At 38.6% G+C, this 25,007-nt stretch overlaps 1 protein-coding gene across 1 annotated transcript in view; it reads right to left on the bottom strand.

Annotated features, from left to right (window-relative positions):
- Window positions 1–25,007, bottom strand: part of STAG1 (stromal antigen 1) — a 197,613-nt gene that overhangs the window by 152,332 nt on the left and 20,274 nt on the right. The window contains exon 2 of the mRNA XM_010561136.1: window positions 5,428–5,562. Within this exon, the coding sequence (XP_010559438.1) occupies window positions 5,428–5,456 (29 nt within the window). The 5' untranslated portion in view covers window positions 5,457–5,562. The remainder of the gene's footprint in view (window positions 1–5,427; window positions 5,563–25,007) is intronic.

Below are 25,007 nucleotides of genomic sequence, written 5' to 3'. Positions count from 1 at the left end.
CCACCAAGGGGCCCACAGAATCCTTTACAAAAGCTAGAATGAGGTAAAACATATATGAATCTCCTTTTCTGAAAGTAACTTCAATGGATTATCTCTAAATACTCTACGTACCCCAGAAAACCAGGCACCCTAGATTGAAAAACAGTATTCAAGTACATTTGAGTTCCCAAATTATACACTTGTAAACAGTATCTCTACAAAACACTGAAAATGCAGCTTTGTTGTGATAAAATTAAAAAGAGAAGTAGCTTTTCTGCTTCATAAAATATGAAACTTAAAAAACTCAGTATCGAGCTATGAATTTGGAAAAAAAATTGTAAAAGGCCTAAAACTAAATAAAAGATATGCTATACATAGTTCAAAATGATTTGGTAAAATAGGGCCACACTACTGAAAAGCAATGCAGTGAATACAGCTGAAAACAAAGTCTACGCCGATGGAAGTATCCAGCCTTTACTCAAAGACCAGCCATCACACTGCAATTCAATTTGACAAAAATGTGTATTGCCTCACGAAAATTTTTTTTTTAAATAACTTCTGAATACAGAAGTGAGGAACCCTATAAAAATATCTGCTGCTTTCTATTGCTGTAGAGAAATTAAAGCCATTCTCTCTTGCCCTCTGTAGAAAAAATAAGCTTCTCTCTGGTCTACACAGGCCCTTAGTGGAAAAATTTTAGGCATGGTGTGGTCTAAGCAATACCCCTATTCCTGGAGAAATGCTATAGCTTTGCTAGCTTCCAAAACCGCACCCCTAATATCATCAGGATAAAGGTTTTACTCTGTTAAAACCAGATTCATCAGTCCTCCTAGACAAATGGCACAAAACACTTCCCTTGAAACTCTAGAGCTGTATAAATAAATTTAAACTGTACTACTATTTTGCATGCACCTAGTCCACAGGGAACCTGACTTTGCTACAGCCTCTGTCTGGGTCTAGCAAAACCTACTGAGATTTATGTATTTAGTTCTGGAAATTTCAATTGCTTTGGAACACTGCATATATAAGGAACAGTTTAATTATTAACCACCTTCTCTTCTTTGTCTTAAACAGACTGTTGTCTTAAACCTGATAACCATGCTTCTCTAATATTCTTCTGGTAGAACTTCTCTGCTTTGCTGGAAGCCTTTTGGGAAAGGCTCAATGAATCAGTATTAAGGGTGAGATTCATCTCATCTAAATTTGATACATATACAATGCAGAAAACAGACATTCTTAAGGTGCAATATACCTCACACTAAGGTCAGTGTCCAAAAATGGTCAGTTTAGGTTTTACAGATTTTCTTTTCTCTCCGTTGATGGTAAGGTGATCTAGACAAGCAGCTCAAATATAAATGTTTAAAATTAAACAAGATGAATCTCACCCTAACAGTATGTAAGGCAGAGGGGAGATTTATTTCCAGCAAAGAATATAAGTATGTAAGGAGTAAGGGGAAAACCTCAGAAAGTAAGTTCCATTCAATCCTCACATTATTTGGAGCAGGGAGACAGGATCAAGAACAGCCTACAGTCCTTGGCTGATTGAACACTAAAATATACATCATTTCAAGCAGCAGGGAATTCTGTCTGAATTATGCAACCCCTGCACAGAAAGGCCCTTCCACTGCGGCCTTAAGTCCCTTCAGTTTGGGAGGTAGTGCTTCTTGCTTCTGCCAAAGCCTTACAGTTGCTCTGGGTACACACACACACACACACACACACGCCCCTTTTCTCCTTATTTCTGAACTCAGACGATGAGTAAAGCATCTCTTAACTGCCTGCAGTTCTGTCAGGTGTTTAACACTCATTGAGAAGAGTATCTGGCCAGCATCAATCTCCCTCATTCCCTACACATATTGCAGAAGTGGTAGGAAGTAATTTATCTGGTGGCAGTCATCCACATCTTAATAGACCAGAATTATCCTATCCCTATTTTACATGTGTGTGACTAGTCACCTGAGGGGAAAACTTAGGCTTAGTCACAATTTATCTTTCCTGAAGCTGTTGGGAGGGAAAATAGTCTGGGCCTAAGGAGACCTGTCTCATCTAACAAGAGGAGAGGTGGCAGTGCCTAAGGCTAAATCTTCCCTCTCTAAAGACACCTTTGACATGATAGAGACATAAGAGAATTTGGCAGAGTGTGGGAGACCTACAAGATTGGGGTGGGCAGAGTAGAGCAGACAAGTGATAAACCCCTTTTAGGGGCTCAAATTTACCCTGCTTTTCTTTCTGGTTTCTGTGTTGGTTAAAGCATCCTAGAAAACTGACAGTAACTCCAGGATCCCTCCTAAAAACTCCAGATATTATTCCAAAGTTATAATAACTAGCCATTGAAACTAACCATATGGTAATGAAGAAGTAACAGATTACTGGGCAGCCCTTTATCATGTCATGCTTCTGCAGAACGTACTCCACAGACACAGTAAATTTCACATCTCTGCAAAATAAATCAAAACATATTTACCTTCCTTCTACTATTACATAGAGCCCTAGCTATAGAGCTTATACCACACCCCCTTAAAAAGACACCACACCAAAAACCTATGTTGAGGTATCAGGTTTTGTAAATAAAAATGCTTCTGTAAGCTTTTATTGGTGATACTGAGGTGGCTCAAGGTTCTGGCAGAGATAAATTCAGTAATTGCTACCACCAGACTCAGCCTTGTGAAAAAAAAGTATTCATGAAGAAAAATGGCTAAATGCACAGGCTTATGAATCATGGATGAATCAGCTTTCATGGTTGATCTTCAAAATCTAAAGAGGAACATGCCTCACAGCAAATATGAGTCATCCCATTGAGAGACGACTCAAAACAGTCAGTCACCCAGGTCAAATACACCAGAGGGTTTTTTCCCTACATCTGAAACACCAATAAGTGAAATCCTGTCTTCACTGCATTCTGAAGCCACTTCTATGAATTCAGAAAGATTAAAGATTTCTCCTTTCATGTCCCCTCAGCAGAGAAGAATGTGGGAAGGAATATTTGATACGGTCCTAAGCAAAGTACGTTAATACATCAAATTGACTTTAGGACCTTTTGTTTAAAGCGGGTAGCCAAAAAGATTAAAAAACATTACAAAAAAGCAGAAATAAGGCATAGGAGTGGTAGATTATAATAATCCTTCAAAGCTGCTTATTTAAGAGCTAGAAAGAAAACCTTGGCTTTCTCTATGTGGAACCAGATTGTGGCTTCCCAAATCTAAATGTGTGAAGCTAATACCCCTAAGCCAAAGATTGCTTCAGGTGTTCTCACCCTCAAGACTCCTTTCTGATGAAAGTCTGGTTGGGATCTACTGAAGTAGTGGTTATCACTTTCTTTGATACTTCGTCCACACTAGACTTAATGTGCTGAGCCCTCAGAACAGTCTCAAAACCATTATGTGCAAATCCTACTGATTGTTTTGTAAAAAGACAGACCTCCTCTTGTTTATGAGCAACCAAAACTATATGTATTACTGATGATGACATCTCACCAACACTTCGCACAGTGGCATTAGATGATTCCCAGCTCTACCAGAAAAAAAACCATACATGTTTTCTTTCATTTTTTAACGTTGCATAATATTGGTGGCTCACAATCATCTTCTGATTAAAGAATATGCTGACATCTTTAATGTTCCTCAGGTTTTTCAGCTGGTGTGCAGAGTTACCAAATTTATTAATATGCACTTTTTAACCTTAAACTCTACGATATTTCATTCACTACTTAAGGCCATCTAGTTTCTTGACCTGGGAATAGGAATATCCCTTTCCTACCATTGCCATGACAGAATCTCCCAGCTTTTTGTCCTTGGCACATTTCACAAGCACACTCTCACTTCTTGAATGTGGCACATCCAGGAAAATAGAAACCAAGAAAAATTTTTTCCACAACTACCCTCAAAGCTAACCAGAACCCCCACCAAGGGCTGACATTCCCTCCTCAGTGCTACCCATCGGGGTCACCCCTGTCTTTAGCCATGTACTCACCCACAGCAGAAATTAACTTTTTTTGAAAGAGGTTTTAAAAATGTAAGAAAAAAATGCAATGCAGAGCATGTTATTATTAAGATCAAATAACTTTACAATTGTCCAAGCATTCAGTTTCTTAAATAAAAGCATTTGAAATCTTAGCTTTGGAACACCACTCAACCTTGATAAACTGAGGCACTTTTATACCCTGTGACAATTCCTATTTTCATAGGTTCATTCCAAGCAAAAATACCCTAAAAGTTAGATAATTACCAAATGTATTTGGTCTAGGTGCCCAGGAGCTGGCAGCAGGGCCATGAGGTCTCTGTGAGGAAAGGCCGGGGCTGCCCAGTGCTGGCCACAGCCAGTTCCAACGGCCCCAGGGCAGGACATGGGCCTGTCAGGGGAGCCATTAGGTGCCTCTGTGAGAGCTACTGAAGAAAGGGCCAAACGCCCTGAGGGACAAGGGACCAGCCCTCTGAGCAGCAGGAGGAAGGAGAAGGTGCAGCCGGTGCTCTGGCACAGACTCCCCCCTAGGTGGACCTCTGGGGAGCTCACACTGGAGCAGGTACCTGCATGCCGAGGGCCCCATGCTGGGGGGGTGAGTAGAGGGGTCAGGAACGAAGGGATGAAGCTGAACCCAGGAAAAGGGCAGGGGGGAGAGGGAACACGTTTTAGTTTTTGTCTTTGTTTCTCACCATCACCTGAATCTTTTTTAATTGGCAATAAATTAATTGTTCCCAAGTCGAGTCTGTTTTGCCCGTGAGGGCAATCGGTAAGTGATCTCCCTGTCTTTATCTCACCCCATGAGCTTTTTCATCTTGTTTTCTCCCCATGTCCTGTTGAGGAGGGGAGTGAGAGAGCAGCTGGGTGGGTGTCTGGCAGCCAGCCACAGTCAACCCACCACATCAAATAAAGCTCCATTTTGTTCCCGTTTCTAAAATTCCTTTCTTAACTCTACTTGATTTACTCTCTAGCTTCCCTCATAGACTTCCACTCTATTCTTTTCAATAGTTCACTTTACCCAGCACAGTGATGTTCCCATTTGTATAAGCCACTCCTATTTCCCAGCAAGATCAAAACATGCTAATGCCACTTGCTGTCTTCAACTGCAGAAGCCAAAGGCATTTTGCACAATAAATACAGCTCATTGTAAGAAAGAGTACACAACTGGAATACACAAATATGGTCAATTATGACTAAAACCCATACACATGTCTGAAATCTCACAACATTCAGAAGCATAAAAGTAGCAAAGATCTTGTTTTGCTTTTCACAGCAAAATTAAATCTCCATACATATAAAGAAATATTTTTTAGATTAAGTGTTTTGATTTTTTACACAGTTTTTCAGCATATGAAAACACAGGAGGCCTAGAACAGTCATACTAATCTGCACTTCTCTCAAGCTTGTGCTTTATCCTCACAATCACCTCTCTGTTTACTTCAACCTTTTTAAAACTGAAGATTTCAAATATACAGAGAAATATATACTCACTGTAGTACTGGCAAATCTGAAGTAATCATTTTTGCAGCACTCTTGAAAGTAAGAGCTACATAGAACTTCTTCTCAAAGTTATTATAAGACAACTACTTGGAAACCTCTTTCATGAAAAGTATGTCAAAGTCCAGTCTGTAAAATATTGAAAAGAGAAAAAAATTGTTAGATGCGATTCCAAAATAGTCATACATTGAATAAAAAGCACTGTAAACAAAAATGGTCAATTTTTAAGTAGCATCACTATAAACCACATGAAATTTAGAATGAATACCCCCAAAACAGCTTAATCATATTCTTGCATTCAGATTTTACTATTCTGTTTAGGCAACTTCACTTTTTTTTTTTTTTTAACTGCACAAAGTATTTTGCATTACCTCCCATATTTGTTTGTGGTAACTCTAATGCAAAAACACAAGCAGAACTCTGAGAAAATTTAAATAAACAAGATAAATATATAAGCCTAAGCAATCAGAGAATGTGACAATCTAGATTTAAGGCATTTATTTTCTAGTCATACAACAGATTAAACTTGCAAGACAAAAGTTTGGTTTCATGAGAAAGAGTCTTTCCTAGTTTTGAATCAAGACAAAAGATCTGCACCTAAAATCATACAGGTTTTAATAAAACAGGTAGAAGATAATATTTCTGACAACTTTCCCTTCAATGGAACTACACCTATTCAGTCAGACTCACTGGTTCACAGTTTTATGTGACTGAATTTCACAGAATAGTCAGAAGCTGTGCAAATGTCTAACTGCAACAGAAACTATTTTAACCTGATGAAACCAAAGTTGTAAGTTTAAACAATAAACTAGACTTCATCTGTGGTACCACTACACCCACTAGTAACATCTCTCTACCCAGAAGACTAATCAAGGAGTTTACTAATGCCAGCAGATGTGACTATCATTCAGTAATGGCACAGTGTGACAGATGCAATAATCTTTGATGTAATAAAACATAAGAGAAATGCAAGTTCTGGAGAAACTAAAATAATTTCTTTCATTCTCCCCTTTTACAGATCCTGGGTTAATATAAATATCCACATGGAGGACTGCAGTTGAGCAATGGCAGTGAATACCAAGGACTTAACTTCATATTTTTAAAACATGGGATATTTTAAATCTCCTTTATTTAAATATTTAATTTCTTCTCAATGGGCAGTTTCTTCTGTGCTCTAGTAGCTTTGCACAAGACAGCAGGAAAATCAAGCCAGGAAGAGGTAACATGACCTGCTCCAAACACAGTATCTAAATAAAACTGCACCAGTCTAAGCAAAACAGTACAACATGTAAAGCATTATTTGCCATCCTACTATATGCACATCAGTATTTATTTACCAAAACCATAACTGTACAGCATGAACAGACTTTTTTGACTCTAGTTATTACAGTTCCAATTAGACTCATGGATGCATACAACTAGTTCTTCCAGTACTTACTACTTTGCGCCACCAACAGTTTTACTTACAGTGTCTCATCAATAAATTTAAATTTTTCACTATATACTGCCATCTCATTGGCTGTTTTTTTCCTAAGGTATCATTAGCAAGCCACTTTGTTGCAAAACAAATGTTAACAAAAGAGAAGTTTGTTTGGAATTAAAGGTATCACTCTAACATTAATGGTTTAAAGGGGGTCATTTTCCACAGCCAGCACACCAGGTTGCTGTAAAAGCTCTCCAGTTTCACTGCAAGACACAAGTTTGTCCGAGTTTGTCATGAACTAAAATGTTATATGACATGCTATTTGTGCTATTTGTGCTATTTCCATAACTTGTTTCCATTAACAGTGTTTCTTCATTAGAGACACTAGTCATTACTATGTTTTAAAGGATGCAATTACTCTTAACAGGAGAACGACACACCCATACAACAACATAAAGCAGCCATTTCAGACACTTGTAAGAATTTATTATAAAGAAACATAGCATCAGACTGAATTAAGTTTTGAGTTGATTTCCTATATGAAGAAAAAAAGGGAATGTTCAGACCTCTGAAATGGAGAGGTTCACTACAATCGGAACAACGTGCACTCTGGTGGTCACAAAATATTATTAATATTTAGGTATAACCTAAAAAGAATATTTAATAAAATCCTGAAACAGAAGAAGAAAGCTTTTGATTAAGTTCCTGCAAGTATTTTTTCTTCCTGCCATGACAATTAGATGTACACATTTTTGTAATACCTTCCCTTTGTTTAAATCAGAAGAAAAAAGTATTTTTTTTTTGTACACACAAGCATGCACACACACACACTCTTGCATATGCTAACTAGACCTCAGAGGAAACCCATCTATTTTGGATCTTCAGATTATCTAATTCTAGCAGGATAATAGGCATCAATCTTCCTTTCCAGAAGAACTTTCAAAAGAAGTTCAAGAAAATTTATGTGCATTTCATGTGAGAGATTTTCCACAGATGTTTAAGGCATCCTGCACAACTGTTATGTGGAATTTCTTTTTTTTTTTTATTTTCTTTTTTAACCTAGTTATCACCCTTCACAACTGGTGTGCTGTGCATGCTCAGATATAGCAACCAGCAGCATACAACTGCTCTAGGGAAGTGCTGTCACACACAAGGAAAAGTATACTTGCTCAGAGATAACTTACTTGAAAAGCAAAATCCTGGTCTAAAAGAAAGTATGTAGTGAAGGTTATGAAGAGCCAAGAGAACAGAAGAGCTGTTTCATTCAGAAGCGACTGAAGAACCAAGGAGGCTGGACCCACAGCCTTGACACAGTGATAATGGCAGACAACCTAACACACAGGGAACTGCAAGGTCCTGTGGTATTTTCTCACAGTCCCTATGCTAAACAGAAAACTGCAAAACAGTGCTGGAAAAGACCCATCTGTATGTGGTTAGGTCCAGGCTGGACCATCTAGAAGATGACAAAGTTGCCCATCTACTGTCTTGTGTTAATAAAGGCACTTAACAAGTGTTAAGCCGAAGAGTGCTAAAATATAAGAACTGTCAATACTAATGAGCTAGAAAATGAACAGCTCAGCACCAGAAGCCCAAAAAGAAAATGCACAATCCTGCTCATTTTGTGGGACTGACCAGAAGTTGAGTCTTACATTACATGGAATAGCACCGCCCCATTACACAATCCACATCAGCCATATCCCTCACACGTCCACTACAGTCCTGCCGGCTATTACATGTTCTGGATAACTCAGATACTCAGTTGAAGTTAGCAAACCCTTAACAGTCTTGGGATAACTGCCTTGCAACTTCCCTCAACAGTTACATTCCTCTATGCTCACAGAAACACCACCACTTGCTTCCAAAACTCAGTCTTAAATTATCACCCACGTTACTTAGGCTTGGTTTGGAAATAAAATGAGGCCCTATAGTGACTAATGAAAAGCTGGATGTGCTTGGAACAGTGTTCTCAATTTAGTCATGCAATTAAATTCATTTTGACAACTGTGAAAAATCATTGATCCTTATGGACTACACAAATGTGAACTTTCACATTTTTTCTGGTTTTAATAAAAGAAATACCTGTTTCTTCAAGATGATGTTCTTATAAACAGGAAAGACAAAGTCTCCTCCTTTCTGTCTCATTCAGACTGAGAATAAAGCCATTGATAAAAAAATCCTGAAAGCTTGAGACAGATTCCCATTTTGTCACCTTTATCCTGGGGAAGAGAAGAGCAGGGGGAGGAACATTTCATACTTCTGTATTTTGGGTTATTTAAACTACAATAAACAAAATACAGTTGAAGTTGTCCTTTAAATTGCAGTCAAGTGCTTCTATTTTAGGAGTTTAAAAAAAAGTGTGATGTTTTCATTCAATCCCAATTTTAATGACGTTAGCATGTTTGCAGCTTTTTAAACCTGCACATGTATATTTTAAGGTGACAAATTTATGCTGGCATAGTTAAAAATGACCTACAGACGAATATAAAGCAGGCACTAGAAGACACCATTCAGCTGAAACATACAATGGGAACACAAGTAAACATTTCTCTTTTATGCTTCTGTTTTTTAATCATGCACAATAACCAGGGCAGACATAATGACCATAATATAAAACTTCTGCTTTAAAATAAATAAATAAAGGCCTTTTGGGGGAAGTTGTCAGTTTTATGATAGTTTTTCTTAAATAAGTATCTCATCATGAGCTTAGGTTTAAGAAAGGCTCTACAGTTTTTACAACAATGAATCTGACACATGCATTCCATCAATATTTTCTGAAGTCTCTACTAACATGAAAAGCTACCCATACCTTTTGCAGTCTTTAGGTTGTTTGTTTGCCTCTCTGGTGCTGAAGTAATCTACCCATTTTAGCCAAACGACAAACAAACAGATTGACACAAACCCTGAAAGCTGACAGAGTTGTTCCAAGCAACTACCTGGTAGCAACAACCAAATCAAGTTCAACTAACCTTATAAAGCTGAACTCAAAACAAAACAAGCAAACAAAAACCCCCAAATCCTCAATGTAGCAATAAGATTTACATCATTATTAATTCCATTGCCTAGAAGATATCCAAAATAAAAGATAACTGGTATTTGAATGACTCCCATTCAAAACCCTTTCCTTGTTGACCAGGTGACCTCGTCTCATCCGAGTGCAAAATGTATTCAAACAATGGCTCATACTGATGGAGCAGTATCTTCTACTACTTAATTGGTAATGCCCATACGTCATAACTTCATTCTCCATTTAAAATTACTTTGCTTTCTCCCTGGGTGCTCCCTGCTATGTCTTTTCTTGCAAGTTGAAAAATGGTAAAGCAGTACACTTCTCCATCCCATTATGGCCCAAAGGAAATCCAAGAACTCCAAATGTACTGCCTGTATAGACAAGAAGCTAGAATACACGATGGTGTGCCATGCCATTACACAGCACCATAAAACAAAACACATAAACCTCAAGTTTTTCATGTTCACTTTAGAGACAAGATTTGTCCCCTCAATATTCTTGCCCAACAACAGCGTTTGACAGCAGGAAAAGGCCTGCATCAGCAGCAAACGACAATCCTGTTAGAAGGCAGCATGCTGCACACTGAGACAGAGCTCCAAAAGGTTTGATCAACAAGGTGAGAGAGAAAAGAGGATCTTACATGCACACAGATAAATTCTAGCCTTTTACTGCTTTATCTAACCCCATGCATGGCCTTGAGCACACCACTTAAATCCTTCATGCCCAGCTATCCCATCTCCAAAGCAAAAAAAAAAAAATACTATTTAGAAATTGGAAGTGCAATTCTAAATCCTGCAAAACTAGAAAAACAGTCATCAGGAACTAACCCTATAACAAATTTATCAAATGTTGTGATACATTCTTCATCACTCAGGAGTTTTTGTTTGCTTTGGATTATGTATTTCTGTAAGCATAATATGTTACTGTTTCTGCTGCAGGTTTGGAACTTGAAACTGATTAATTCATGTTGACCCTGCAGCCACTTGAACTGAAAGCCAAATTAAATCACATCTTCCAGCTCTGGTATTGAAAATACATAGCATCATTTAAGGCCGAACAAGACATAATGCTTATTTAGCCTATCTTGAAGATAATTTCATTGAAGTTCTACACAAAATCTAAATTTTACATTATTACATTTTAATAAGTATTTAAACCAAGATTGAAAGTCCAAGTGATAGAAAAATTAACACTAAGCACTAGTGAGTTCCTTCAATACTTGAAGTACATAGCAAACTCTGCTGATACATGGTCTGCAATATTCTTAATCCAGTCTAACTGTGATAGAAGGAGGTAATACTAGGAACAACTAGGCTAGTGCAACATGGCAATGCTTCATTTCCTACATCCTTCAGAATCATACTGGACACTATTATTAGTATGCCACATCCCTCCCCCAAATGTGTGTCTCTGCTGTTGCTGTTATCCATTTAATACCCAGTAGGACCTGCAGTTCCCAACCTACAAAGGCACATCAACAACAAAAGCAAAAAAAAAAAAAAGGGGGGAGAGTTGGTTGATAGACTAGATGCTTGTGCTGCCGTTCAGAGGGATCTGGACAGGCTGGAGTAATGGACAAAGAGGAATCACATGAAGTTCAGTAAAGGGAACCACACAGTCCTGTACCTGGGAAGGAACAACCTCATGCACAGGTTTGGGACCAACCGTCTGCAAAGCAGCTTTTCCAGAAGAGACCTGGTAGACAACTTGAACACGAGCCAGCCATGTGCCCTTGCTGCAAAGGCCAACAGCATCTCCTGGGCTGCTTTAGGCAGAGCACTGCCAGCACATCGAGGGAGGTGACCTTTCCCTCTACTCAGAGCTGATAAGACATATTTGGAGCGCTGTGCCCACTGCTGGGCTCCCCAGTACAAGAGCAACATGGACATACGTTCAGGACAGTAAAGGGACAATTCTGAACAGTGGCACACGGTTTGGCTAGGTTTCAGAACGATGGAGTCATCAGAACAGCAAGCTGAGGATGGACAATTGTTTTTTCCTCAGAAAATGTCAGTAAGAAGTTAATACATTAAAAAAGGGAAGCAAGCTCACAGAGCTAATGTGTGTAATACAAGAAAAACAGGAGGCCAAGAACAAAAACATGAGACTGTACACAAAATTGAAGTATTTAGTAGATGTCCATTATCATTCACTAAAGTTTCTTTTTTTTTTTCCAGTTTTAAAGATATTTCCACGTGTTATATATATACACATAGGAATAAGAATTATCTCATGGCAACCCCTAACTGTCTGTTTAACGTTGCCTTCAATTTCAGTTGTCTCCTCAGTTCCACACTACAGTTGCACCAACATGTAGAACTGACTCTACAGGCAAAACAGTTGTTGCTGCTTCCTCTTACCAAACACTTTTAGCCTAGAAAGGTCCTGCCCAGTCAGCCGGAAAAATAATCTGAAGTCTCACTTTCTAGTGTGCAATATTATCCTGTGCTCTTCACAATTACAAATGCAAGACCTCACACTGAAAGGTTATGCAAATCACTTCTTGTAGAGCTGGGAATAAAATTCTTAAATGACAAAAACCTCCAAGTCATACTACCACATTTCTATACTTAGTTTTCTGTCTCAAAAATGTGTGAACTGCCAAAACCAATCAGTTTTTCCTGTATCTTCTGCTACTGCTTCCAGAAGGTAGCAGCTCATTCCTGTACTGTGTGTGTCTGCCAGGGCGCTGACACTAGGATTACACAGGAAAGCTGACATAACCTTTTAACCATGGTTATAATAGCGTAGTTGATTCAAATGTCACACATCACTCAGACAATTTTGTTTGATCATCTCCAGTGTTTACTTCAATAGTTTTTAACCAAACTATCATATACTGCTTTCTTATAATACCTAGGACAGCTAATACTAAAGATACTAATCAAATGCTTTGTGCAAATGACTGCCTGTATATGGCTTGCTCAAGAACAGAAATTTTATCCTTTTCAATTTGTAATTATTGGGTTCTTTTTAAATAAAAATAAATTTGATGGACTGAGCATATGAAAACAAGCTTGCTTTCCCTTGTTATTCTTACAGACTCTTCAGACATAACTGCTCCTCACTCTAAGGACACCCAGTGAGACACTTGACCTGATTTTCTGCAGCACTGAGCATTCACAACTGTGACTGAGATCACTGGGGGCTACGGGCACTCCGTCACTCCTAAGGCAAATAATTATGGTTTGATCGCACAAAACTAAAAGTTACGGCACCAAGTTCTAATGCTAGTCCAATTTCTGGATCATTAAGGTCTAAATTAACAACTTGTTCCTTGCCGTCTGTTCATTAGGATAACATCAGCTATTTAGCAGCCTCCTACCTACCTGCTTCAAACATAAAATGCACATAATAAAAAGGGCTCTAGAAAGTTAGGTTCTACTATCCTCAAACTGTGAGCATGAGTAGATGGATCCTTGAAGTCTTCTACTTCTCTGCACTTGTATTTTCAAGAGTCAGAAGGAGTCTTGAGAAGATAAACTCACCCATCTTTTTAAGATGATGCAAGAGCATTGAGAGTCACAAAAAAGCCCATGGGACAAATTTAAAGTTGAGAGAGATTTTGCCTATCTTAGCAACTGTGGAATCACCCTCCAAACAAAAGACTGAGCAATCAATGAAAACTTGCAAAAGATTGAACAATGGTATGGACAGCATAATTCACCATACCTTAGCATAAAGTTTTAAAAGATAGTTATCAAGACAATGAAATGCTTCCCCCCCAAAAGGGCCTTCCTTTTCAGGAGATTTCTTAGTAAGCCAATTCAGCTCACTAAAATGGCATAAAACTTTTCCGGGTTTTGCAGAGTTAATTTTAGTGGGCCAAGCCAGGGTTCCAGGAGGCTCAGAAACACTCCTGCATAGGAAAGCAACAGGAGAGTACTGCTGGACACAGACAGGACTGAAGGAGGATGACTTCTTTTCCAATATGTAAAAACTGCTACAAAGGCAATGGAGAGGGAGAATAAACTCTTGTTCTCCGTGAGAATAGGACAAGCAACAGGTTTAAACTGCAGCAAGGTATGATACTGAGAAAAACTTGATAAGGACTAGTGAAGCACTTAATAGTTTGCTCAAGCAAATGTGAATTACCCACCACTCAAGATTTTTTTTCTTATCCCAAATAGATGGGTCACACTTGTCACATACAACAAATATAGCAAAGTTTGTGGTAAAAGCTTATGCCTAGGAGATTGAAACAGCTGGGGAAAAACAGACAAGGCTTTGGGAACACAGCCTGCTTTGGGTCTGAAAACATGGCGTAACTGTAACTGTGCCTGCTGGAGGGAAAAGGGTGAGAACTACACAAACTCTTGATATCCCTTCTTAACCACCGCCCCCCCCCCCCCCCCATTTTTTCTAATGTTTCTGTGACTTTACCCTCAATCAAATCCATGTGTGCCAATAATTAAAATTAAATCCAGTGATTAAATACACACTCAAGCACTTCAGTGAGTGACTGCTTAATCCTGCAAAATAATCCACATCTAGAGGAAGGCAGGAATCCCTGGTGTAGTCAAACACATTTAGATGGTCACACAGGCTCTGGATTTTCATCTCTGTACAGCACAAAGCACAACAGGCCAAGAGCATACACAGTCTACAGGCACACTAGAAGCAGTGCTAATAGATTTTTATGCTACCTCAGAAAAGTGTTTACTCATCTGTAATTTTTCTCAGCAGTGGACATCTGGTGTTCTATTATTCATTGCATCTGGAAAAATGCCAACAATAAAACCAATTTTCACAAAAAGCAGCAGAGCCTGACATGCAGAACGCTGGAATAAAGGAAAAAACTCAGAATGATTCAGGTTTTTGTTCTTTGGGCATTTGTTTCTTTGTCTCCTCTTTTTGTTTTTCCTCATATGGGACTCTGATGAGAAAAGCCAAGAAGAACTGCAGAACATTTTGTCCAGATTATCAAAGAAAACATGCATTTTGAAGTCACATATAAAGTAAAAACCCTGGGAAATTATTAATTCTGGTACCAATATGAACTTTAGGGGGACGTGCACAAAGGCTTGAGGAAAATAAGGTCACTAAAATAATAACTTCTTTAGGTTCACACAGCTGCTAACAAAGACTATTTAATGGTCAATACAGGAACACTCTTGGATGTATCAAGTACAAGTAAATGTAGGACCACTCTAAAGTGTAATATTCTACCAATTTCCCGATAGGCACCTTTATTACCCTACCCTCCAAAGAACACAAAGGGATAATGGTTCTCCAAAAGAAAGCGGCAGCGTTGAAGGACTACGTTAAAGCATTCCCACCTCTGAAAACTTCTCATTCAGAAAACCAGGCGTCTTGGACTCCAAGCAGCTCCATCTTGGGCTTTGAGAAGCAGCTCCATCAATTTCCTAGTTGCTAGACCTGTCAGGATCCTTGTCCTCACAAAGATGTCACGATCCAAGTCCCCCAAACAGCAAAGATTTCTGGACATAATCTAGGTGTGACTAAGGTATTGAAAGCTGCTACTCAGTGTTTGTACTTACTCTAGAGATAACCCTTACAAAGTTTTAGGCCGAGAGTCTTTTAGCGCTATCAGTCCAGGAACAGAAAGATCCCGGAGTACCAGTTTTTCCCAGTCCAGGGACTTCAGCAATGTTCATATGATAAAACCCTGTGGATTCCTGTACTACTGCCTCTCTATTAACAGGTTGGAGATTCAGCTTAACACTCAGCCTGATGTAGCTAATTGGCACCTGTTTTACTAAGGTTCCTTTCTCAATCAAATACAATCTTCATGTCTGCACCAGGGTATGTAGATTTTTAAAAATTATTAAATCCCTTGTGTTTTGAGCTCCTTAGAAGAGAGATTGCATTTATTAAAGGGATAAGCAAATATCCAATAGGCATTACTGTAGTAGCCTAATGCTATCTTTCTGCAGTGAGGCAGTCTAAATACCCTTGCTTTTAGTAACCATTTTTAACTTGTACTATCATTAAGTGGACAGGGGTTCCACTGATGCTTTTCATTTAAGCAGAAATCATAAGAAAGCTGCCTTCCTTCCACTGTTAACTATTTTTAGCCCAAATAACTCTGTAAATTATTTGCGGGTGGGATGGGGGGGAAATCACATTTGCCTTGACATAAAAGGGACTCCTCAAAAGAGCTCATAGTAGCACAGATCTTTTGACTCTTGATTCTTGACACTCTGCTGGAGTACTGACAGAATATAGTGGTGTACCATGGAGAGGGAGTAATTTCCATATCCTTCCTTTATCCATTAACCAGAATACCTAAATTACAAATACCTGATAAGTTCCTAAAAAAAGTTTGTTAAAACTGAACAAGAGCCAAAAAAAGTAGCAGAGGTAGACCAGAAAAGATTAAGTTAGCCAATAAAGTAATTAAATAGAAATATATATATCGATTAATTACAGAATCAAACCCTACCTCCCAACCCCAACAATTTTGTGGGAAAACCCAGCCCCATAACAAACTAGACAGCCTTTACCTATGTCTTGCACCACTACAATCCCTCTTCTGCGACAATCCACGACTGCAGCCTTTCAGGGAAAAACTACCCAAGCCTTAAATCCCACCACGTCCTAAATACCAAAGAAAGAGCTATAAGTAATCCCAAACCCTGACAATCAGCAAAAGAAGCTGGCAACTCTGACTTGATTCCTCTTTGCCTTAAAAACTTGTTTCAAGTTCTCTTCCCAGTAAACTAAGCAACCCTATTCTCTTACTGTATGAACTTCTTTATATGCTCCCCAAGACTGAGAAGCCAGGCAGTTCTTTAATCCAAGTACAACAGATGAAACAAAAAACATCAGAACGCATTAAAGAATATCTCTCTTTACTACTCAGTGAGCCACTTATCTTCAAGACGAATTAAACTGCATCTATAAACTACACTATTTAAATCACCCCTCCATCAAAGCCATCAATGCTACCACAAATGTATTAAGTCAGATCACCAATTTCTCATTCTGTGATACAATATTTTGCCTTAAGAACTTAAAAGACTAGTAACTCCAGAATCCATATGCTACTAAATACCTTCAATCCATCCTAACCTGACACTGCCTCAGTCTAAAGGCACTGGAACAGACCCATGAATATGCTGAAAACCTGATGGACTTAAGGAAAGAGATTCTAAAGAGAAACCAAGCCTATTCTTATCCTAAAATGTACAGATGACATCTATTTTGTAGTCTGAAAACTCATATTCTTTCAAAGTCATCCAATGTGTGACACCAAGCAAACACTTGTCTATCAAACTGTTCCCAGAGCCTACACTGATGCCGGTGTTTCCTGTCCACCGGACCAACACACCTACTGTCAAAAAGCCAACAACAACGTGAAATTCAAACAAGCCATAATGTCTAGGCAGCATATGAAGAACCACAGCGTGTGCTACAAGGGCACTCATCATTGCACTCCTTCACTGATCAAAAGAGAACTTTCCCCAAAGACACAGCTACACAAAAATATATCAACATTTTGAACAAGCTGAACAAACATCGCTGAAATGTACACCAATAGTCACTGCTGCTGCTTTTATGTCCTCAATTATTACAAATGGAACAGTTTATGACTTATGTTAGCTGTACAGTTAAAACCTCTGCTGGAAAAGCATACCTTAAAATACTTTCCTCTCATTCTCCAATCTTAAAACCACCAGACCACCACAACAAACTTGTGAGGAAAAGCACATTTTTCCAACAGACACATATAACCATGTTGGAGCTGAGAATAAAACGCCTTGCAAACATGTTTCAGTGACCATAAATGCCTAGTACTGCAGTCAAAATTCAAACCCAAGTCCACAGATCCCAGATTAACACAGTTCACCAAAGCCCCAGGATGACTTCCCCAAAACTACACTGGTGAAAAACAGCAGCAGGACTAGCAGCAAACACTGAAATAATTGTTTACCAGCAAAACACTTCACAGAACAAAACCATTCCACTTCTAAGTTCTCAAACCTGATCCTAAAGACTTAGGAAAGCACATGGCTGGAAATCAAAAATTCACAATCATTTTAAATAGTTGACTTGAAAAGGAAAGAGGCTTTACTACACATTAGTTTCCTCCATCCCTATAACTTATCTCTCTGCCCCACAGGCAATACCGATTTCCATATCCTCCCCCCACTGCAGCAGAGCTCACAGCAGTTAATTGCTTTCCACCTGTACTGAGCTTGAGGATTGTGATTTTATTTCCAGCTAAAGAAGTGTGATCTAGAAGCTTGTCTACTTTTTCAAAGCAATGTCAACTGACCTAAAAAAATACATTACCCATACCTACAAGCCTTTCCTGATGTGGATTCTGACACCAGGGGAAGAAACAAATCTAAGGTCTTTAGAAATTAAAGATAAGCTAAACAGGGTTGGCTATTCATTACCATTCCCTAATGACCTCCCTGACACACTAGTCACAAGAAATCAATGAAATGATAAGAAGAAATAGGAGAGAAGTTATTACCAAGTACTACGTAAAACTGCAAATACTTCTGCAATAGTCCAAAAATGCAAATATCACTAGGGAAACGACAAATTAGCACCTGGGAACAAGGTTTATTTTTAGCTCAGTAAATAATCCTGAAGAAAAGCTTTTATCATTTAGCCCTGAAATTAATACTGGTTAGTCAACAACCCTAGGAAGAATCAGCAGGGGGTGAAACTGTCTATTCTTTGCTGTTTAAAAACGTCTTGCACACCACAATAAATCCATTAAAAAGGAAACATTCTTGGAAAAAAATGCTTGCAAAAAATAGTATCTCTTTCATTGCTTGTTCATTGCTCCAGATACAGAAATGATGGCTGTACAGATGGAAGAAGATAATCGCACTGTGTGAAAGCAGTTGAGAGCCCAGTTCCAAACTGGACAAACGGAAAAAACAGACAAATGTTACCTGAACTACAAGGAGTAGAGGCAAGAACAGAAAAGCCAATGCATAAGCTGGACAAGAAGCTCATTCAGCTTCATTTCCCAAGGACTTCACATCCAACCAGGCTGTTTGCCCTCCATCTCTTGACAATTTTTGAACATGTTGCCAAATGCAAACAGATTTGACAGAAGGACAGGTTATCTCAAAAGATTATTTTTGAAAATAAGCACTGGCTGAGCCTAGCGCTCCCATGAGGGTGGAGGCAGGGGCCAGATCAGGAGAGCTACTATTTGTCATGTTTATCAGGCACACAGCTCAGAGCCCATCACCCACATGTCCTGCTCTGTGATGCACGATACTGCAATAGTAGTGCTACACACAGGATGAGGAACCTGCAAGGACACAGGTAAACTAGTGGATTTACTGGAGTAAAGAACATAACAGGATTACCAAAACAGGCTTCACTAACTCCACTGACCATACAACAACTTATTTCTCACCTTCTTCCTCTTTGCCTTTTAAGATTGTTTTTCCTCTTGACTCAATACAAACACATTTATTTGAAGTCATGATAACAACTCAAACTGTAAAACTGTCACCAATTTACTTGGATACCTAGACTGTAAGTTGCGAACACTGATGCTCCTTTTTTTTTTATTGTATTTTGCACTGCTTACAGAAATATGGGAGCATCTGTTTTATTTCTGAACAGCTACTTAGACAAGCAGATGACAAAAACTGTAAACAGTGTGACTGTGCCTGAGCAAGCATCATTCTTTTTCATGCTACTGTTCTGTGAGCTTTAAAGCCTAGGCAAAAGTGCTTTCTTCAAGTAACACTGACAGCAGTCCTTCCTCCTAGACAAGGACGATTTTTTGATCTGGGAGATACTTACCAAGACAGTTCACTGGACTAATGCAGCTGTTGGGCTTAATGAAATACCTCAGATAATGCTTAGCCAAAATGGACCTCTTAAAGAGACAAAAGAAAGAAGACATCTTGCCTCACTTGGAAAGGTTGCCATTGGATAAAAGCTGCTCCATGACATTGGTAATGAAGCCATCAAGAGTTCCAGCATAAACTGGCAGACTGCTTTCTTTTTCTAAAGATACCCAAACAGAGTACCTTGTGGTACTGGAAAGCTAGAACATGGGCTTTTCCAGCAACCCAAACAGTAACCCTTTCCCTTTCCACTGGGAAAAAGAAAAAAAAAAAAGAAAAAAAAAAAGCAGCCAAACCTCTCCCCCTCTCCCCCCTCCCCATATCTCTAAAGATAGTTAACCTCCACTGTGAACTGAGAAAGGAAATCAAGGATTAACTACCAATAGACTAGAAATACAGAGTAGCCACAGTGAGATGCCTCACAGAAAACAGGCTAACAGATGAAATCAGGAATACAGGAGCTCTGCTGCACAAACCAACATCTCCGAAGGACCAAGGAAAAACCTGGAATCCTGAGGCTATCCCGATACAACCAAAACTCGTTTAAAACTGTGTTGGGGGTTTAGGGGTATCTGGCTGGTTTCAGCTGCTGAAGGTCACAGCTCTGTTCAGGGGAAGAGAAGAATAGCAAAATTAAGGTCAGTGTACAGACCATGTATCACACTATCTTCAACAACTGAAACAGAAAAACGCTACTCGCAAAATTATCTGCTTAGTTACAATGATAGTCTGTAACAGGCCTGCTAATATCAACCCTCTGCTTAGTTATAGACAGCCTTACAAATCTCTTGCTGGTGAACATGAAAAAAAGAGAAATTAACAGATGAAAGAAAAAAGCCTCTGGCCTAGAAAAGAACTGTCTTACCTCTACCATCAAATACAAGACACTGAAAATAGAAACAGCACAGTTGTTTAGTAAAACTGAGTGAAACTTAACAGAAGCTCCAGAAGAAAGAAACTGCCATCACCAGGAGCTGAGGCTCTCCAGTGAGAGGGGAAATTCCAGCAGCTGATCCACACAAGAGGTTATTTTCCCCTGTAAGATTTCTTGGCTTTTATTTTTGCAGAGAAGGGATCAGAGTATACAGTTTCAAATGTTGCAGAATTTGCAGACACTTTCTTCTGCACTTCAGAAGGATAGGAAGAGGATTTTCAGTATCTTTTACACAGTTACATAAAACAAAAATACATATGGTAACTGACAATTGAAACTGTCAGGCTGTAAGAGCAAGAGTGGGAATATTCTGAAGCATTTCCTTAAACAGATTCTCAACTCCCATGATACAAGAACAAGTTCTAACTGAAAACTGTAACCCCAGGAGTTAAATAAGGGAACATCTCCTCTAGGAACAATCCTTACAGAAAATACACAGATTTCATTTTTCTTGTACCTGGTCCTACCTCCATCTCCCTACAAATTATTCAAATACATTTAAACATTAATCTATAAGCATTGCCTTCACCCTTGAGGCAAAGTTAGAGCTTTTCCGAAGTACACAGTACAAACGAGTACATTTAATAAAGCATTCAACAGTCATTTAAATACTAAAAAATGGCAAGGAAGTTCTTTTTTCCAAGGGTTAAATCAACACTTAGCACTTTCACAAATGAAGTTCTCTAAACACAGAGAATGTAACTACATATCAGGGCAGGGCCAGGGCGGGGTGGGGGAGGCAGGGAGGAACACCAACAGAGATTTTATTTTGCAGTAGAATTTGGGATGAGGTTTCATACAATGGTTGAACCAATCTGACTGGCTGCTGTTGTGAAAAACATAGTCCCTGCTCTTTCCTCCTATTCCTGGCCACATGTCCCTGCTCCTTTCTTTATGGCAGCTTTGACACTGGTCTGGCCCTCAGCAAACCAGTGAATGGAGAGACGGGAGACACTGTAAGAAAAGGCAGCAAGCAGCTAAAGTCCTACTGCCTTCCCTCCACTCCTTACCATGATCTCTCACTGCTCCCATCCAGACAGCGGAACAATTCTACCACATTGATTCTACTGCAAATGCAGCATGGCTTCTTCATTTCTTTTGGAGAACAAGAAAGGCAACACAAAACAAAGTTCACATTATTATACTTATTTTTTTTTTAAACAACACTATCATTTGAGAAAAATCTAGTAGATTACGATATCATAAAATACTTGCTACACCTGACATCATTTTCATTTATCACAATCTAGAATGCATTACCTTAAGCCATTGATCTTCTAATATATTAAGGCAGTGTTAATTCAAGACTGAAAATAATGGCCTGGCTATAGGTTGATCACTCTAAAAGAGATATATATGAATGCTCTCTAATTAGAGCAGTAAAAATAAAAAACAAAACAAAACAAAAAAACCCCCACCAACCCAGAAGAGACTATTAGAGAACTATTTCAGAGAATACAAATGCAAAGAATTTGGGAGAGAGTCCTCTGCTCAGAACTTTTTGTTAAGTTTCAAAACAAACTAAAACCAGAAAGTCAGTGGGCAATAGCATCTTCAGCCCCTCTCACAATCCCAGTCACTACCATCCACGCACAATGACTTGAACTGCAGCTACCATGGTTCCCCCCTCCTGTGGCTGTACTGGCATGCGGCTTTCTGCCCATTTACACAATTCAGGAAATCACCTAGCAATTTTTTAAATTGTTTTCAAGTTGTTTTTATCTGGATCAGCTCCCTGAACTGGCTCACTCCTTGTTCACATGAGCACAGGACTAGTGCTAGGGAAAAGACAGGAGCGGCCAGGGGAGAATGAGACCACAAGATTTACATTGGCCTAAAATGCTACAGAAATGCATTGTACCTTTCTGAAAGATCTTACAAATGAGGAAAAAGAAGCAATTTCTCAAAATTTTCACTTCCAGCATGTAATACAGATGTACTTTGTCTTTAAAAATAGATCTTCATGCTCAATAGATACAACACATTGCGTTTGGATCAATTGAATATGTATTCCTTTCCTAACCAAACCCTAAAGATATCAAAGAGAAAGCAGAATGAGATTAAGGCAATTTGGAGTTTCTTATAATCTTTGCATAAATAGAAAGAAAACATCTAATTATAGTACACGATAGCCAGTTTCTTGCCAATACATGCAATATCCTAAAAGTAAGCATTTTCTCCACAAAATTATTTTGCCCTGTTTTTGAGGGGAGAGGACAGAGGGGGGGAAGGGCTACCTTCTTTCTGACTCTCACATTCCTCATTTTTCTATCAGTATTAGTCTGCATTAACAGCCAAATCATACACACACACACACACTCACACACAACACTGCCAGTGACCTACTAGAAAGTTGCTATAGCAACGACTGCTTTCAGAAATACATGTTGTGCATTTTAAGTGCCATCATAGTGTAACTCATCTGTCAATTAATAACCACGGCTCAGGGTAACACATCACATACGCCGAAAAAAATTAAAAAAATAAACATTGTGGCTTTATGTCTACAAAAGGAAATAACTGGAAACCCATTGCAGGCTTAGACTCACTACCAAAAAAAAAAAAAAAGAAACCCACCACACATATTTAGCACCAAGATGCAACTCCTGTATTTCTATTTAAGTGCACAAAATTAATGAAGTATGAAAAAACTTCACTGCATTCTTGAAGGGGAAATCCCTCATACATGTCATTAAATGTCTAATGTAAGCAAGTTCAAGCTACTTGCAAAATCATCTATAGGAGCATACAGAAAACATAATTTAATTCAGGTTTCTGTTATTTGTTTTGGGTAAAATCCCTGTAATAAGAAACACCACCATTGTATTTTAAAATACATTGAGTAAACCAAAAATTGAGTATAGAGTTTCAACCTCACGAGTCTTCATAAAATCACCTGGTCAAGTTTTTTCTAATTAGCAATCAGACTAAGTCAATCACACTGCCTCTTTCTCTGGACCTAGATTTTTGGTTACTCTACTTGGTGATAACTATTATACACAAAGCATAACTATAGTAAAGGAGTACACATCTAAAATGCCACCTAGTTATTCTCAGAAAGAACACTTCATGAAAATTCAACTATCACAATTTAAAAACTTGACTGTACTGTAGTACTACCAACAGTAGCTTATTTGGCCTTGTTTCCTCTTAAAACCCTGCCTTATATTAGCAGGTTATTTTCATGAAAGCGCATGTACTAAATGCCAATTTTTTGCCTATCTCAGCTATGAGACACATCCTGTTCGTGGCCTGTCCTGTCTGACCTTTGAAAGGCAAGTGCATTTTCAAGTGGACAATACTCTCTCTAAAACCTAAAGGGTAATCAGAGAGTTTTGCAAAGACTCTGAATCAAGTGCTGCCTCTCTCAATGATACAGAAAGAAACAGAGCAGTGGTTTCTCAGCTCCAAGATGACCTTGAAGAGTGTTTCAATTTCCTTTCTAACATTCTCTAAATCCAATTCAAATCATTTTCACACGTGACAAAGACAAAAAAATGCTTTCCCATTGTATTTTCTGCTTTGGGATAAACATCAAGCTCTCACAGTACCCAGTCTTTCAAAACATAGTAGTATTGATGCTAGCTGAAATCCTTCTAGAAGACATTATGGGTATCAGAATATAAAGTAAGATATACTGCCTGAACTTCTGCATAACTTCAGTAAGCAGCTTGGTCTCAAGCTCTACCAAGTATATCGGGCTGGTTACGTGTACACAACAATTTCTACAGGGACTTTCCACTTGCCCTGGATTTAACAAGGAGGATCTTCTAAAAACTGAATCACAACCAATGCTTTTAAAAAGATTCGATAAAAAGGACCAGCTTTGAAAGTCTGATCCTTATACATGTATATAAAATATATTGTAAGATAGCTGTGAGATATATCTCCAGGCTCACCAAGGTAGTGAGGCCCAGAGACAAAGGTACAAAGGCATTTCTTTCTCACTGCCATCTGGCAGTCAGTTCATAAGAGCAAAGCAGGCAAAAGCACAAATAACCAATGTTTCATTTCTAGTTGCAGTTAATCTAACACTCTGAAGAATAGCAAGAAAAGCATTGCCTTAAAAAGTCACTTTACATATCAAGATGAGAGAAAAAATTTTCCGGCTGCCTGTGGACAGCTGGCAGCAGTCATGAGGCACAGGACTAATCAAACAATATTGTTTAAATATGACAATCAAGTTCGCCTTAACCTTTTCAGTGAGATACTAGTAAACACAACTCTCAAAGTTTTGTAACAAGAATTTTAAACTGTAATTAACTTTTTGTAAATCCAGAATTTAGCTGATCACAGTTTCATGAATCAAACCTTTAAAATAACTGAGAAAAAGGCAAGATGTCTTAACCTTGAAAGTTATGAAAAAAAGTTATACCCATTCCTGGCTAAATTCTGTCCCCCCCCCCCTCCCCCCCC

This window comes from Haliaeetus leucocephalus, unplaced genomic scaffold (assembly GCF_000737465.1).
Source record: "Haliaeetus leucocephalus isolate CR32 unplaced genomic scaffold, Haliaeetus_leucocephalus-4.0 Scaffold143, whole genome shotgun sequence".
NCBI classification, from domain to species: domain Eukaryota; kingdom Metazoa; phylum Chordata; class Aves; order Accipitriformes; family Accipitridae; genus Haliaeetus; species Haliaeetus leucocephalus.
Note: the sequence above shows the minus strand (reverse complement) of the source record. Positions and strands in the feature narration are given on the sequence as shown.